This window comes from Vigna radiata, chromosome 9 (genome assembly GCF_000741045.1).
Source record: "Vigna radiata var. radiata cultivar VC1973A chromosome 9, Vradiata_ver6, whole genome shotgun sequence".
Taxonomy (NCBI): Eukaryota; Viridiplantae; Streptophyta; class Magnoliopsida; order Fabales; family Fabaceae; genus Vigna; species Vigna radiata.
In genome coordinates, this window is record NC_028359.1 from 1,199,162 (window position 1) to 1,210,873 (window position 11,712).

At 35.3% G+C, this 11,712-nt stretch overlaps 1 protein-coding gene across 2 annotated transcripts; it reads left to right on the forward strand.

The window, feature by feature from the left end:
• Window positions 1–2,925: 2,925 nt before the first annotated feature.
• On the forward strand, window positions 2,926–10,831 carry LOC106774122 (homeobox-leucine zipper protein ATHB-15). Of its 2 annotated transcripts, XM_014660980.2 has the most exons (20): window positions 2,926–2,997; window positions 3,116–3,185; window positions 3,322–3,735; window positions 3,964–4,123; window positions 4,304–4,404; window positions 4,507–4,597; window positions 4,849–4,944; window positions 5,034–5,147; window positions 5,247–5,330; window positions 5,470–5,625; window positions 5,703–5,777; window positions 5,936–6,042; window positions 6,131–6,323; window positions 6,979–7,164; window positions 7,250–7,330; window positions 7,805–7,939; window positions 8,293–8,618; window positions 9,567–9,672; window positions 10,108–10,257; window positions 10,525–10,831. In XM_014660980.2, exons 3-20 carry the CDS (start codon window positions 3,533–3,535, stop codon window positions 10,669–10,671), a joined length of 2,511 nt encoding a protein of 836 aa, XP_014516466.1. In that variant the 5' UTR covers window positions 2,926–2,997; window positions 3,116–3,185; window positions 3,322–3,532; the 3' UTR covers window positions 10,672–10,831. The 2 variants fall into 2 exon arrangements, with proteins under 2 accessions (XP_014516466.1, XP_022641727.1); XM_022786006.1 differs by lacking the exon at window positions 2,926–2,997 and having other exon boundaries at window positions 3,119–3,136.
• Window positions 10,832–11,712: the final 881 nt, after the last annotated feature.

The following is an 11,712-nucleotide window of genomic DNA, read 5'->3' on the forward strand; positions in this document are numbered from 1 at the left end:
CATTAAAACTCCTTTGAAATAGAGGGGGTTATAAACCTCCTTTAAAAATCATTAAAACTCCCGTTATCATTAACACCTTCATGATTTAAATTAAACATTATAAAATATATTAATTTGAGGGGGTTTTTCATAACCTCCTCTAAATAACCCCCTCTAAATAAGTTTTTTTTTGTAGTGTTTAGTAGCCTTATGTTCATTTAGCACTCAAGTGGTGGTATCCCCACTCATCTTGGGTTGGTGAACCTTTGTGGTCGTTATGTGACCTGGGTTCCTTGAGCTACCATTTCCCCTTTCATCTCTTTCATCCTTTATTTCATCTTTACTTCTTCTTTGGTTCTTTATGCTCTTTATTTTTTGCCATTGTTATTTTTGTGCTTTTGCTTTCAAGTTCTTATTTAAGCGAACTTCTTTCCTTCCTTATAACTTCTTAAAATTCACCTTCACATCTAGATAATTTTTTTAGATTAATGTCCATTGAAAATCTTCATGGGATTTCTTAATCACCCAAAACATAATATAATGTTAAACTCTAAATTGGATCTTTATTAGGAAAACTCAATACCATATGGTGTCAATTGTAGTCTACATCGCCATTTGGTTTATGAAGATCTGAATGTGCTCGACCGAGTTTGTAGACCCACCATTCTTGTCAAATATTAGCATCATCCAACTATCGGAGAAAAGGTGTTTCTATAATCCTTGCAACGAATGGTAAAAGATCAATCGTGTTGAAAATTGCGACATAATGATGATGGTCCTTCTCTGCGGTGGAAGTACTAGCTTGGCTCATTCGATCTTGCTCTTCCTAATGTTGCCTGGTTGGCCTCGAAAGAGTCGTGTTGGATGGTACGGGACCATTACCATCTTTCTCTTGTCGAATATCTCATTATCGACTCTGAGCGCTCTTATCTCCTCTTCATACTTCATTTGCATCTCATCCACCTATCTCTGCATCCTCCTCGTCATCTCCATCGGGTCCATCTGGTTGTTAACGGTTTCCTCATACACTTTGTTGCTTACCATATTCCTTGTGTTTACCATGTAGACTTAAAAAGTTTTTGCTCACCCCACAGTGGACACTAAAATGTTTCGGGTGTATGGGTCGAGTGTACACTTAAAACAATCTTTTGCACTCCTCAATTTCCTTCCTTTTTGTTCAGATGCTCCAACTAATCATGTAAACTTGTTAAAGATATTCCGATGCTCAAGTTATTTCATATTCAATCAATCGAAAGTTCTAATAAACACGTCGTAAAATGTTTCAACAATAATACTTTTAACAAGTATCTATAGGTTTTTTTGATAAGTTTTTGTTTTGGATCAACCTAATCACAACTTAATTTTATTATATCTAATTAGTAACTTGTTTAGCTTAATTGAATTAATTAATTTTGATCTATTAATTGATTTTCTCCTAATTTATACTATTGCTTCATAGTTCAATCAATACGTACTTAATTGTCAATATATATGCAATATACTATGTATGATCAATACATATATAATAAACTATGTATTACCTGTACATATATAATACACCATGTATGTAATAGAAGAAATGAGATAGAAAAAAAAACTTTATTTTAGTTCAATATACAACCAACTCTAATACATGTAAAGATAATTTCATATTAAAATATACAACCAACTCCAATACATGTAAATATAATTTTAGTTCAATGTACAACTTACATTGAATTTATTCTCCTATGCATGGTTTCTTTTTAGTTCCGACAACTTATTTTTGGTATTCGTGAAGGATTATAACCAAGAAAACCATTGAAAAAAAAAAGCCCACAGTTTCTTTTCTTCTTTCAGTGGCCCAAAACACACAAATAACTTTGATTTATTTAAGTTGCACAACATGGCACAGTTTCATCTTCCCTGTTTTGTTTGGAAGAAATAATGAAAAATGAAAGAGTAAACAAAAGAAGATACAGTGGAAAGGGTGTAAATTAATTGAAAGTAAACAATATTTATTTAAAATAAATAATAAATTTTATTTTATATTTCTAATTAATTATTTTATTATTATTGTAATGAAATTTATAAATAATAATTTATTTAATAACAGTTTAATCAAAAAAAGAACTAGATTAATTTATTTAATTGAAAATGTCTCAAAAATATATAAAAGACACAACAACGGATACATATGACAAACTATGGTAATAATAACTCTTTAAAGTAATTATATAAAAGGAAAAAAAATCCTTTTTAAATCTAATAAATTCTATATTAGTTATATTTAATATTCATTCTTACAGGTTTATTTAAATGACACGAAGTTAACATTACTGTCAAGTTAAAAACATTATTAATGTACAATTACTTAATTAACTTTTCAAAGATGTTTTTGTAATTGATCAATTAAATTCTATTAATAAGCATTACAATACAGGGTAATGAAATTTGAATAGAGAAAATAATGAATTATATAAAAGAATTTAAACTTTTATATGAATATAAAATTAACTGTAAATCCTTTTTGTTTACTCTGCAAGTAATCGGGTCACGGAATCAATATGACAGATGGGGTTGTTGATAGTGAAAGAGTGATGAAAATAATTTCTTTTTTGTTTTTTCTAAATAGACTTAGGTTGACATGCCACATCATTCTGAATCCCTTAAGTCATCTATGTGTTTCACTGTACATACCTACCATTCCATCCCATCATGTCACATCCCATTTCCTCCTCAAAATTTCCCATGTCACATGTCCAATCACCTTCCATTCAGGGTCATATCCTGCAGAGAATGCAATGTACGTATGTATGCCACATCACACCATATGATATGCCATTCCCATCCATATCTTCCATATATATATATATATATATATATATATATATATATATATATATATATATACCTGTTTCAAAACCTTAGTTTACTCCTTCTTCCATGCCATTTTGGTTTCTGTTATATCACTTGCATTAAAAAGTTTAGGAATTAAAGAGAGAAGGCAAAAGTATGACAGTATTCTGTGTACAAGGGGTAGTTCGGTCCATTCCTTTAAACACTCTCTTCATTCGTGCACTTCAATCTTTAGAAACTCTTATTCTTGTTTAATTTAGTAATATTTTTAAAAATAACAGTGCCGGTTTTGCTACAGAGTGGGGAAGCAATGAAAGTTGTGAGTAAAGCGAAGGGTGAATCTGAACTTGTAGAGAGAACGAGCTAGGGTTTGGTTTCACGTTTTTTTCTTCCTCTTTTTGATAACAGAGACTATTCACACCTTCACAGTATCAAAGATTCTCTGTGAAATTTACACATACTTTCGTCTCTTCATGTCTGATCCATGAAAATGATGCTTCGCAGATTTGATTCCAATTCGTGTCAGCCGATGGACGGAGATCGGTGAAGCAGCCTTGGACGGAGCAGGTTGTGAGATCGGGGAGATCGATCGTGCCGGATTTGAGGTGATAAAATAAAACTGTGTGTGTGCGTTGGATCTTGGTTAGGAGTTGTGGTAGGAAGGTAAAGAAGGAGAAGGTTTTAGTGAAAATTTGATTTGGCTGCTGTGGAAATAATGTCCTGCAAGGATGGTAGCAAAAACGGAATTGATAACGGGAAGTATGTCCGTTACACACCTGAGCAGGTTGAAGCCTTGGAGAGGCTTTACCATGATTGTCCCAAACCAAGTTCCATTCGCCGCCAGCAACTCATACGCGAATGCCCCATTCTCTCTAACATTGAGCCTAAACAAATCAAGGTTTGGTTCCAGAACAGAAGGTTGTTACTCTAACTAACGTCACTGTTCTTCTATTATTTTAAGCCTTTTTTCCTTTTTGTGCGTTTTTTCTTTAATTTATGCAACCGATTGTAATTGTGTATTTTCACGGCTTTAGCATGGTGTGAGAGTTGAGGGAACTGGAAAATGAATGTGAAATGAAGAGTTTGTGAAGTTATGGTGGTGGTTTGTCCAGGTAACTGATTGTTTTGTTTTTGTGAGTTGTTCAGATGTAGAGAGAAGCAGAGAAAGGAGTCGTCGCGGTTGCAAGCTGTAAATAGGAAGTTGACTGCAATGAATAAGCTGCTGATGGAGGAGAACGATAGGTTGCAGAAACAGGTGTCTCAACTGGTGTATGAAAATGGTTATTTTCGTCAACACACTCAAAATGTAAGAATTGTTTTTGGTTGGGGGCTTTGTAAGTAATGATGCCCAATGTAAAAGACTCCGGAGCTTGATTTTCTCTTTTAATTTGTGTAGTTTTAGCAATTACGTGCTCAATTTTCAATGTTCATCAACTCTTTCATAGTTTTTGTATGTAAATGTTTTAGCATGGTGCTTTCGATGCAGACTACACAGGCAACCAAAGACACAAGTTGTGAATCAGCGGTGACGAGTGGTCAGCATAGTTTGACAACTCAACAACCCCCACGAGATGCGAGTCCTGCAGGGTTAGTGGGAGTATGATTATTGGGTCCCTTTCTGTTACTGTGGTCTGTGACAACTTCACTGTGTATTTATGACTAACGGAATCGTGTCTTATTTTCCACCAGGCTTTTGTCCATTGCAGAAGAGACTTTAGCAGAATTTCTTTCTAAGGCTACTGGGACTGCTGTAGAGTGGGTCCAAATGCCTGGAATGAAGGTATCCGAAATTTTTTTCATTGGTTGATCAGTTAGTTATTTTATCCTCTACTTATTACATAGGAATACACCATAACTGAGCTGTAAAAAGATTATAAATATGTCATGGAATATCTTATTACTCCACCACGTTCAGATAATCTTGGCATTCCAATTATCTTCATTCTTTTGAACAATTTTGTGACAAAAACGTGTTTCTATAAAAAATTATATAATCACATTTATTTGCTAATTCTTGTTGAATGTGCACAGCCTGGTCCGGATTCCATTGGAATCGTTGCTATTTCTCATGGTTGCTCTGGTGTGGCAGCACGAGCCTGTGGTCTAGTGGGACTAGAGCCCACTAGGGTAAGTAGTCGAGATTTACTATTATTCACATTACTCATTGATGTCTGGCTTGAGTTTATCGGTCACATGGTCAAACATACTTTTTCCAGGTTGCCGAAATCCTCAAAGATCGGCCTTTGTGGTTTCGCGATTGCCGAGCTGTTGACGTTCTCAATGTGCTGCCCACAGCAAATGGTGGAACCATTGAGCTGCTTTATATGCAGGTAAATTAAAATATCGTTGTGCATGAATGAAGGCTTTTTATCCCAATGGATTGGAACCAAATATCATATGTATGCTCATTTGTTGCTTTTGATGATCAGCTATATGCACCAACCACATTGGCACCTGCCCGAGATTTCTGGTTGTTGCGTTATACTTCTGTTTTAGACGATGGAAGTCTAGTGGTAAATGATTCTAAAAGTTTCTGTCCAAAAAATTGTATTTGATTTGATATTATGGTTAATAACAAACCTCGCCCATGTAATGATCTAACCTACTCTCCTTCAAGACATGTGTCTAAATCATTCTCAATGTGTGCCTTAGATCTGTGAGAGGTCTCTTAAAAATACCCAAAATGGTCCAAGCATGCCTCCTGTGCAACATTTTGTTAGGGCAGAGATGCTGCCTAGTGGGTACCTAATCAGACCTTGTGAAGGAGGTGGTTCCATCATCCATATTGTTGATCATATGGATTTAGAGGTACATTAATTTGAGTTGTTGCTTTAATACTTGTATTCTGCCTTAAACTGACGAAAGCATGTTTATACTATTATTAGCCATGGAGTGTACCAGAAGTGCTACGGCCACTGTACGAATCATCAACAGTGCTGGCTCAGAAGACAACTATGGCGGTATGGTTGTTCTGTCTCATTTTCTGATGATACAGAAGCAAGTATAATTTGTTTGTGTTCCTATATATATTCATATGATTATAATATTTAATTTTTTGGTGATAACAGTATTGATTAATAGATTTTAAAGGGGAAATTGTTTTTAATTTTTCAAGTAGGCCCTACGTCATCTAAGGCAGATCTCACATGAAGTTTCTCAGTCCAACGTCACTGGGTGGGGTAGACGACCAGCAGCCCTACGAGCTCTTAGCCAAAGATTGAGCCGGTTAACATATTCTACTTAAGTGCTGTGGTTTTTGTTCAAAGTCTTTGGAAATAAATTTGAATCTCACATCTATTTTATGTTATGACAGGGGTTTCAATGAGGCACTCAATGGGTTTACAGATGAGGGATGGACAACAATTGGCAATGATGGTGTAGATGACGTTACTATTCTAGTGAATTCATCCCCTGACAAATTAATGGGTCTGAATCTTCCCTTTGCCAACGGATTCCCGTCTGTCAGTAATGCAGTGCTATGTGCCAAAGCATCCATGCTATTACAGGTCAGGATGCTTTGATTGAACGAATTTCCTTTAAATTATAAAATAAAAATCTTGTCAGTCAAATATGTCTATTTAGTTGCTGTTCACAAGTTTTTGGATGTTTGTGGACACAGTTTAAGCTCATATTATTATATTGTAGACATCCAGTGCATACTGTTTAGTGCATGGTCCTTTTTTTGCATTGTTAGTTGAGTACGTGCTCTTTTCTAATTATCACTAATTGTGAGTGGTGAACACCAATTCTTTAGTTAATTAAAAAATGATCAGATGGAATAAGAACTTGTTTGATTAGTAATCAACCTTTCTAATGATTATTGGTGAACATGCTTTGATAAGAACCTTTAAGAACCACATCACAAAAGCTATCTGTTGTAGTTGGAGAGGCCAAGACATTATAAACGCAATACTAGAATCCCATGTTTCCATTGTGGAACCGAAGTCCCATAACTTGGAATTTCAAGCCCTATTTGTTATATTATTATTATTCTTAATGCCCTTTGTTTCTTCTGTTGTGATCCTAAACAAAAGTATCGCCCAGAGAATTTGTCTACCTGAAAAATGGTTTTCAGTTGAAGACTTCCGATTTTTATATTGAAATTTTGATCATATATTATTCTGATATTAGACTGTTGCCACGTGTAATTTCTCTTCCCAGAATGTGCCCCCTGCCATTCTCCTAAGGTTCCTTCGGGAGCATAGATCCGAATGGGCAGACAACAATATGGATGCTTACACAGCTGCTGCTATTAAAGTTGGTCCTTGCAGCTTATCAGGATCTCGTGTTGGAAATTATGGAGGTCAAGTTATACTCCCTCTAGCACACACAATTGAGCATGAAGAGGTGATAAATTCGTACTAATTATGCAATACAGCTTGTAATAGTTTTGCAATTCAACAGTTACTAACTTCTATCTTACTCATGCTAGTTTTTGGAAGTCATTAAATTGGAAGGAGTTGTTCATTCTCCTGAAGACGCAATAATGCCCAGAGAAATGTTTCTCTTGCAAGTAAGTTTTATTTTCCTCAAGTGGCTCGCTCCATGCTTTACTCTTTCATAATAGATGACAGTTTCCCAGTTTCCTTGTTCTGATTTATGCATATAACACTAATAGGTTAGAAAGCATATTGTGAAACGGTAGTGGTAACATTTAGAATTTAGTACAGGCTTAGCATTCTTATTTTCTGGTCCTGTAAGTTGTGCTTTCTATATGCTTTGAATTCGTTACGGAGTTTAGTCATCATGAAGTACACCTGACCAGAATAATTCTTGGAAATGGAAACTTGGTACACAAATAATTCATTGTGCTCACTTTCTTTCTGATTTATACGAGAGAAAAAAATTATGTCCTCAAGCATCTTCTTTAATGGATAGCTTGCTAGAAATGAAGAATGATTGAGGGGAACTTTCTGTTCGTATCATCAAAATATTTTCTAGATAAGTGAGTTTCTTTCTTATAATTAATTTGTTGTTGGTTTGGCAGCTGTGCAGTGGAATGGATGAGAACGCTGTGGGCACCTGTGCTGAACTTATATCTGCTCCGATTGATGCTTCTTTTGCTGATGACGCCCCCCTTCTACCTTCTGGATTTCGCATCATTCCTCTTGAATCTGGAAAGGTTTTCCTCGTGCATTGTTGAACCAAATGATTTATTTGTGTTTTCTCTACAAGAATATTTTAGTTATCGGAAGATAGGCTTGGTCGTTGAAAGAAAGCTACATCTGCTAAATTGGGGCTAAAGAAAAGGGGAAATAAAGTCTGAAATTAATACTGAGGATTTTTATAGCCCCAGTTATTGCTAATCAATGAATTATACATGCATATCACATTATTTTATAAAAACTTTCTTTTATAATATAACTATCTGACTCTAGCGAATATAGTCTTTTAACCACTTTATTTTCGGTTATAATTTAGCCTCTCTGTGCCCCTCCTAACTTTTGCCTCATACTTGCAATGAAAATTTTGCAGGAAGCTTCCAGCCCAAATCGGACCCTTGACCTTGCATCTGCCCTTGACATTGGCCCCAGTGGAAACCGAGCCTCGAATGAGTGTGCTGGAAATTCCGGCTGTATGAGATCTGTGATGACAATAGCATTTGAATTTGCATTTGAAAGCCATATGCAAGAGCATGTAGCATCTATGGCTCGCCAATATGTTCGGAGCATTATATCATCAGTCCAAAGGGTAGCATTAGCACTTTCTCCTTCTCATTTGAGTTCACATACAGGGCTCCGGTCACCATTGGGCACTCCTGAAGCACAAACCCTTGCTCACTGGATTTGCAACAGTTACAGGTTTGTGAACTTTAGTGCCTTCACACTACTGAGACTCAGGCTCATGCAATGTGTTTTAAGTTGTGTGTGACCATTGTGTTTCATTGGTTTTTACAAGGATGATCGCCAAATTTAGTATTCTACCTCATTCAATAAAGAAATTAAGTTGATAGATTTGGTAAATTGCATATACAGAGTGAAATTTCCTATTTCTTGATTGTGAATTCTTGTCTTCCAAACAAATCCCGCCGCCTTTAGGAGAATAATCCTACCGTAATAGATGCTGAGTTCTGTAATAGATGATGCATCATGCAATGGGCTGCATGGCACTGAAAGTCATGCAAATACCCTGATCTATCTTGCAAAATCTTGTCATCAAAACTCTGACAAGAATTAATTGAGAGTCTTCAATTTAAAATTCAAGATCTGTGTATGCATTCGATTGATATTTTTTTACATCTTTCATAAATTCACTGTACTCACTAATTTGTGATCCAGAAGTTCCCTACTTATTTTTATATTATTATAAAATGGTGTTAAAAAAATTACTGTTACTTTGGTTTAACCAACGAAACATAGGGTTTAGTTTCTTAAGTAGAGGTTCAGCCTTTTTAGGGATCTCTTTTCTTTAAAGGAAAAATTAGCCGAAACACCAATTTTTTAAGCTCTTAAAAATGAAAGTATCCTGTCTTTTAATGAATGGAAAGCAAAAGAAGGGACCTTCAATAGAAGCTTATTTGAAGTGGTGATTTGAAAGAGTTTTTAGCTTCAAAGACAAGAAAAGCTTTACAAAATGGGGCCTAAAGTTTCCTGAGTAGTTCCCTTTTGTTCCATTACTAGATACTTCTAACTTTCTGTCAGATCTAGCAGAGAATTACTCTAAGAAGTTAATGTAATGGTTATGCACCTACTCTTTTTCAATGTCATGGATAGAAATAGAGCTTTGTCCTGACTATTTTAATTTTGTAGGTGCTACTTGGGTGTGGAGTTACTCAAGTCTAACAACGAGGGGAATGAATCTTTGCTGAAGTCCCTGTGGCATCACTCAGATGCAATATTGTGCTGCACTCTGAAGGTATGCTTGAAATTTATTTCAACTTAATAGCACATGTATCTGTTTCGCGAACGTTCTGTGTCCATAACGCACATTTTAAAAGCCCGAGTGTCCTATTAAAATGTGCTGGATGTGGATTAGTATTCAGCTGGTTTAAATTTTCCTTGATCTTATCAAAGCAAAATCTGCTCTAGGCTCGTCAACTTTAGACTCATTTTCTGCGCAGTAATTTGGTAGGAGCGCTTTACTTATCAGTGTTTCATGTGTCTATCATCCATTCTTTATCAAAATATAGTGCATATAAGTTGTAGAACAGAAATGGATGACATTATTTTATAGGCTCATCTAACCTCGTGCTAACAGTGGCAATGAATTGGAAAACAGTTTCAACTATATCTACAATCATGATACTTCATTATGTTTGAGAGCACGTTCATTTAATTTTTGTTTATGTAGGCATTGCCAGTGTTCACTTTCTCGAACCAAGCTGGGCTTGACATGCTGGAGACCACCCTAGTTGCATTACAAGATATATCTTTGGAGAAAATATTCGATGATCATGGACGAAAAATTCTCTTCTCAGAGTTTCCCCAGATTATTCAACAGGTCTAATATTTTTTTTTTTTGTTCTTGTGTTGTAGTAAAGCATTTTATTTCCACATCCATAAGACTTACTGCTGAAAGTTATTTTTTCACTATATTTAAGACTCATTTTGTGTTTTGTTTTGCATCTGAGATTATATGTTTGGGTGATACATTATTTTTGCAGTGGGAACCTGCTCTTTTTTTTCATAATTTCTTTTTATCCTCTTCTGATTTGGATGTCTGCTGTGAACATAACTGATACTTCAATTAATTTTCCTTTTTTGGTAGGGTTTTGCATGCCTCCAAGGTGGTATTTGTCTTTCAAGCATGGGGCGACCCGTCTCATACGAGAGAGTTGTTGCTTGGAAGGTACTGAATGAAGAAGAAAATGCTCACTGTATTTGCTTTATGTTTATGAACTGGTCTTTTGTTTGACCTTGTGTTCCGATGACAACTGTGCTTATGTACTTAAAGTGTTAGATGAAGATTTACTCTTAAGACAAGTGATCTGATAGTTGGTCATTTACTGTATTTTCTCTAAATACTTGGCTTGCTTATTATATGACTATTTATCTTAACTTGTTTGCTTATTCAACCTCCACCTAATATTTAATGCATAATGTTACAAAACTGATATGCCAAAAATTTATAATGATGCCCTCAACTGTGCAAAGGAAATGTTTGATCCACCTTAGTTCACATGCCGTGTGGCAATAAGAGAAATTATTTCCTTCTCTATCCTAGTGCTATGCACAATTTACAATTATCAAACTCTTTCAATATTGTATACCATTCTGTTAAAATAGAATACGATTGGATGTGAGAAGTTTCTGCTAGGTTCTTTTCTTCTCAGGAAAGTGTAGCTTAGGTTGACAGATGAGTAAATACAAGAAAAATGTTAATCAATCTTCTAAAGGTTTTGATTAACATTTTGAAAAGCTTTTTTAGAAAGTTTAATAATATATTTGCCTGTGACTCTAAATACTATTGTTATAATAAAATAGTCAATATTATTAGGCAGTTATTGTAACATCCAAATAAATATATAACACCAGTTACAATTCATTTTAGGAGTTATCATTACAACTTTACAAAAGAGACCAAACGGTCTTGAATACAATACATTGACCTCTCGGCCAACACCAAAAGGTTCCGCGTACCGGACGGCTAACTAACTAAACAAGGAAAATAACTATCCTAAGGACCGGACGGTCCTACATAATTCTCGGGCACCGCCTCCAAGGGTTGTTCTGTCTGCCCAGCATCCTCCAGAGTGTCTTCCAGAGTAGCTTCTAAAGTATCCTCCAAAGTACCCTCTGCTCACACTTAAAAGGATGATCATTGCAACGAAGAGAATCACCGAACGGTCAAACACCGAAAGGCAACATAAATAAAGACAGAACAGACAAGGGTAAGCTTATGTAAATTTAATTAATCATTTCAACATACAGATAAGCAGATAAATAGAACCAAATC